This window comes from Choloepus didactylus, chromosome X, assembly GCF_015220235.1.
Source record: "Choloepus didactylus isolate mChoDid1 chromosome X, mChoDid1.pri, whole genome shotgun sequence".
NCBI lineage: Eukaryota > Metazoa > Chordata > Mammalia > Pilosa > Megalonychidae > Choloepus > Choloepus didactylus.
Window position 1 is genome coordinate 112,890,338 of NC_051334.1, and position 6,019 is coordinate 112,896,356.

At 38.0% G+C, this 6,019-nt stretch overlaps 1 protein-coding gene across 1 annotated transcript; it reads right to left on the bottom strand.

Moving 5' to 3' along the window:
• Positions 1-3,280: 3,280 nt before the first annotated feature.
• LOC119523535 (tumor protein p53-inducible nuclear protein 1-like) lies at positions 3,281-4,767 on the bottom strand. The gene is made up of 2 exons (XM_037822345.1): positions 4,007-4,767; positions 3,281-3,968 (listed from the first exon to the last, which is right to left on the bottom strand). Exons 1-2 carry the CDS (start codon positions 4,474-4,476, stop codon positions 3,719-3,721), a joined length of 720 nt encoding a protein of 239 aa, XP_037678273.1. The 5' UTR covers positions 4,477-4,767; the 3' UTR covers positions 3,281-3,718.
• Between the last annotated feature and the right edge of the window lie 1,252 nt (positions 4,768-6,019).

Consider the following 6,019-nt stretch of genomic DNA (forward strand, 5'->3'; position numbering starts at 1 on the left):
TCTAAGTAAAGAATTTTATATAAAATTTTAAGTATTACAATTAGCAGGTAGAGATGACATTTACAATATATCAATTAACATGACTGATGGCAGTGAAACAATCCATGATAGTAGCCCAAATTTTAAAAGAATTTAACCAGTATGTATGGGCCTAATAAAATAAAAAAGATAATTTTAGGGTAACATTACAAATACATATTAGTATCTCCCAGTACAAGGAGCAGTCTCTGAATTGATTATAAAAACAAAAATGAATATTTGAAAATGCCTTTATTCTCCACTAATCTAAATTTAAATGTCTGTCTTCCAGTTGGAGTTCTTCATTTTTATTGTTCATAACACAAAAAAAGAGGGTCATGAAGATACACTTCTTTGCTCTTTTTTCTTAAGAGCATGTAAAGGCAATATATTTCCTTGAGCAGGAAGAGAACTAGCAAAGAAACTCAGATTCAAGGAAGACAAAGATTACAAAGCAGAGTACTGTACAGATTTGAGAAGTAAGAAATAATAGGTAAGGCTGAAAGGCCCTCTCAAGTTTTAAGTAAACTCTTCTCACTAGTATGAAGTATTGGTACAACAGAGAAGGTTTGTAAACAGAAACAGTTTGCTTGGAAAGTGGAAAAAAGTACAGGAAATTGATGTAAAAAAAAGGAAGCTCCCTGTATGAGACAGTCAAAAAATCCAATCACTTTGCATCTTCTGCAGAAAATCCTCCCTCCCCTCAAAAGCATATAAATGCAATGCCACAGAAGATAAACAGTGGATGGTTAATCTTCAACTTACAGTGCAGTATATAATTCAGTCAGTTAAGGAAGAAAAAGTAATAAACATAGAATTACATTATAAAATGTTTTATTAACAAAAACACAAACTTTGAGAAACATGGTGCATTACAAAAACTAAGAAGCTCCTTCACAAAACACTGCTTGTGTACACCATGTTTTCCAGACTTTTTCCAAGTAACATTCTATGTTATCAGTTTAGAAATAGTCATCGCTACTAAATTCAGAGGGGTCTTATTTTCTCACTGCTTGAATTTTAAGGAATATGAACTAAAGTACATTGTAAACCACTAATATTTACAACAGCAAAAATAATTATCAACTCATAATAAAATGCATTTTGGCCATGTTTCTAAGATACTTAACAGGTTAACATAATTCTGTGTTATTATTGGCCTTGTGTTTTGCATACAATAGATGACTTAAAAAAACATCTAATGACCAAGAACTTCAACTGAATTACGTAAACCATTTTCAATTCTTACACTGCCAATTTTAAACAAACTTTAGATAATGATACAGAAGCCACAGTATGATATTGCAGGATATCACACCTGGAAGAAAAATCCCAATGACTGAGATGAATATTTTTCCAGGTATGAAGTATATAAAACCAGGCCCAGATAAGGCAAACAGAAAGTCAATAACTAATAGAGATGTAATGTATTTATGGTATCTGAAAAAAATAGGACTAAAAAAAGACCACTGCAGTTTCATATATAAATCTCCTCATGCTGCCAAACAAATTCTCACGGCTAAACTTCCATAGCTCTTGAGGTACTAACAATTTGCATGTAATGTATGAATAGAAACCCCATGAATTCAGAGGCTTACATCCAGAAAACATTTAGCTGGTCTATTTTCAAGTTATGGAAGTATGGCCCTATAACTGACATGGTGTAAAACATACACACTTTCATGAAAACTCCTATCTCCCAACTCTGGTAAACACAAATAGTAACAAAATAACCTCTAGCTCAGTTCGACAAAATTTTACAGACTTGGTCCCTAATCAGAAAACAAATAAATAAAGGGGTAGTCAAAACGAAGGGGAATGAGGAAGGGAGGGGCATCTAGACTCTTGTTCTACAGACACATTCTTGGCACTTTATCTCAGCCAGTGGAAGAACAACCTAACCAATCTTAACTACACTATTTGACCTCTTACACTTCCAAGCACTCCAGTCTAGTCAAAAAAGAGCACAGCTCTTCCCTTAAAGAAAATAAACAAACAAAAAACTCTCCCATTGTTCCCTGCATCAAACTGTTTACAGGGTCATTGAAAAATATATACTTCATATAACTATTTTCTATTTTTTCTTGAAAACATTTTGTAGATGTGTACTATTTAATTAGGGTTGTAGAGAAATCAGAAAATTAAGGTGTTTGACTATGAAGGTGTTACTACCGCTCTCTCAGTAAAATGTCCTCTTGATTGTATATGTTTATTTAATTTCAGGGGGAAGTCAGTGAGAATGTGGATGGCTCAGGAAAACCCATTACAACTACTAAAAAATAAAGTGACTGACTAGAGGTAAGGAAATAGATTTTCTCTGTGTTGGATTAACTGGCCCACGTGTGAATTGAACAAGGTCTCATTAGCACCAACACTGAAAAACGGTTGTGGCAGGAAAATTGCCACAGGTCCTCCACCCCCACCACTAGATTCAGTAGAGAGGCCCTCGGAATTTCACACAGGGTTCAGTTCTCTACAGCCCACACCCCCACTTCAAATCAAGATACAATCCTCACAACAACTCTGTGAGGGAGGTAATTATTACTCCCCTGTTGGTGGAAGAAACAGAGGCCAAAGTGGTTAAAGATTTGTCCAAAGCCTAAGTAAAACAAAGAAGGAGAACTCAAGAAACTAACCTGTCACTCTTCATTTAGACACTATGAAAAGCTGTCACCAAATGTCCCCTCCTGCTCCCGACTATTCTTGCCACTTGGCAGGACAGGCTCCATGGCAGAGGATTTACCACTGTATCTGGAAATACAAAGCCTATCTCTTATCCCTTGGGCACAAATAAATGTAAAGTCACTCGAGTGCCTGGACGAGTACTTCTAAACAGCTGATGCGAGATGGTGTAGACAGAGCTGGCAGAAAAGAATTGAAACAACTTAAAAGACTGGACTAATGGGTTAATTATAGACATACATTTTTCCAAATAAAATTTCACAGGTCTAACTTAATCCCTCTGCGTGTAAGACAAGTGTTGTTGTCCCACGATGTCTCTGTACCCCATCATATAGTCACATCAGAATTACTGAAAGCACTGTCAAAACTTAATGTACCTGAATTCCAAAGTGAACTGCATGATTAATCTGGAAAAAAAAACGAAAAAAAAAAAAAAAACAACAAAACATACACACAGAAATATATCAAGTTTTCTTTCAAAAGAAAGTTAAGCCATAATTCCATTATATCCATGGCAACTATCACCTGTCAATGCTCATGTTAGTGTGAAAAAATGTATCATTATATACAGAAAAGATTATCAAGTACTGGTCAATAAAGTGTATGGCTGGCCCTGAGAATAAATTTTTGCTCACTCAAAAGATTAAGTAATACAAAACAAAATGAAATTGTAAGATGCCTATTCTCATACTTGGGAAGAATGTCTTTAAAATGCTGACTTTTTCATGTACACCTTAATAAATTTAAAGACATCCCCAAACACCCAACACTGTAAATGTATTGATATGTTTCCAAAAACATTCTGAAAAAAAATTATTTAAAAAGTGAATGTGAAGAGCAAGGCATTATGTGATACACAGCATGTAAATCTGGTTTTCAAGATAGTGTCTAAACACACCAATAAAACTATCTGATTGGTCATCAGTTGGCCTTAAAGAGACAGCATCTTCTTGTACATACACACACATCCACATACACTGCACAAACCAAGAGAAACCAACCAACAAACTTGAAATTCTTAGTAATTGTACTGACGCGGGCAGGGCTGATGAACAACCCAGCCATTGTGCTTGACTTGCCGAGAGTAGCAATCCCTGGTAAGATTTTGGCGACGAAGGCTATTTCTGTTCAGAGACTGTCTTTCACTATGTTCTTTTATCCACTGGGAAGGGCGAAAGCTCTTGGGTTGTTCCAGAAAAGTTGTATGAGCAGCAAGAGCTGCAACATAGCAATGAATGTGCTGCCCTATTTCATTTTGAGCTCCCACTTCTGTGCCAGTGAGTCTTATAAGCAGCTTTTCCTGGCCCTGGGACTAGTTGGGTTATGAAATTCGTCAGTCCCACAGTTGGCTTCACTGAGACCAGGGCAGGAGTTATGCACAGCATAAACAGACATGCTGGGATGTTCGATGAGAAGATCTTCCATAGGACTAGTTTCTACCTTGATAGTGGTTAATCCACCTGCAGTAAAACATGGGGGAGGGGTGATAAACCAGCTCTCCTCCATTGGACAGGACTCAAACTGAAGGAAGCAGGAATCGCTTGTATCAGCCAAGCACTCAAGAGATGCAGGTAAACAGGAAAAGACTGATGGGTGCTCTGTGGGCGACTCTTCACCGATGTCGTCATCATCGTCTTCCTCTACTGAAAAACCAGTACACGTGTCTATGAAGTCAACAAGAATCCATTCATCATCTTCTTTCTCACTAAATTCTGGTTCTTGATTGGAAGTAGTATTCACTTCACCCACAAACATTTTATTCAGCCTCTGGAACATTGTAAAGGCAAGATTGAGACTTGGGCTGGATGTCTTGATAGCTGAGATTTCAGAACTCTGTCTTCTGTAGTGCAATAGCACCAGCAGGAAACTAAAGTGCACACGGTGCGTATTCAACTTAGGTGAGTAGCAACACGAGTTATTATCCGTGGGTCCGACTTGCAAACCCGACTGTGCAGCGCAAAAGCGGACGGCTCCTTCCGAGGGGGAAGCACGCACACAGGCTTGGGGCTGCTGAGGTAGCTGCGGCTGGGCGGGCTGCGCCCTCGCTCAGGCTCCCCGGACGGCGGGCGCGGGGTCAACTCCAGCCCTCCTGTTGCTGCGCCGCTACTCTCCCTCATTTTTGAAGGACAGTTTTGCTGGATATAGAATTCCTTGTTGGCAGTTTTTCTCTTTCAGTTTGTTAAACATATCATACCACTGCCCTCTTGCCTCCATGTTTTCTGTGGAGAAATCTGTACATAGTCTTATCGCGCTTCCCTTGTATGTGATGGATTGCTTTTCTCTTGGTACTTTCAGAATTCTCTCTTTGTCTTTGTCATTGGACAATCTGATTAGTAAGTTTCTTAGCATAGGTCTATTGGGATCTATTCTGTTTGGGGTACGCTGTAGTTATTGAATCTGTAATTTTCTGTCTTTCATAAGAGTTCAGAAATTTTCAGTGATTATTTCTTCTATTATTCTTTCTGCCCCTTTTCCCTTCTCTTTTTCTTCTGTGACACCCATAAGAGTATAATCATGTCCTTCACGTTGTCTTTCAGTTCCCTAAGACCCTGCTCATATTTTTCCATTCTTTTCTCTGTCTGTTCTTTTATGTGTATGAATTCAAATGTCTTGTCTTCCAGTTCAGTAATTCTTTATTCTGTGTTTTCAAATCTTCTTCTGTATCACTCCATTTTGTTTTACATCTCCTCCATTAGGCCTTTCATTCCCATAATTTCTGCCATTTGTTGTTTCAAACTTATGAATTCTTCTTTATGGTCATCCAGTGCCTTCTTTATATCCTTCATCTCCTTTTCCATATCTTCTCTCACTTCTTTGAATTTATTTAGGGAGATTTGTTTGGACATCTTTAATTAGTTGTCTCAACTCCTGTATCTCAGTTCAACTATTATTTTGTTCCTTTGGCTGGTCCATATTTTCATGTTTCCTAGTATGGCTCATTATCTTAAGCTGCCTAGGCCTCTGACTTTCTTGATTAGTTTATTCTGGAGCTCATTTTCTCTCTTTTACCTAGGGTTTTGTTGTTAGCTGGTTTTGTTCTCTATCCTTTGGTGTTCAGTTCAACTTTTTCTATACCTCTAACTTAGCTTCTATTTAGTTGGTCAGGAGTTTTCACCTCTTGTTTTTCTGTTTCTTGCCCTGCCTCTATGTAACCTTTTTGTGAGAGGGTCTTTTCAGATATGGTCAATCCCAAACACGTTTTCCCAGTCCAGTGAGGCCCAGGTCTCTGGAGGAGGATATGGAGTTTCCCTGATAATGAGACCCTCCTGTGAGGCCTCTAGACTCTATGTTTTTCCTATCCTATCCAGAATGTGGCACT

Coding starts and splice junctions, on each gene's coding strand:
- LOC119523535 (XM_037822345.1), bottom strand. CDS start 4,476: ATGTTCCAGAGGCTGAATAAAATGTTTGTGGGTGAAGTGAATACTACT. Junction 3,969..4,006: donor CATAACCCAACTAGTCCCAG/GGCCAGGAAAAG, acceptor CACTGGCACAGA/AGTGGGAGCTCAAAATGAAA.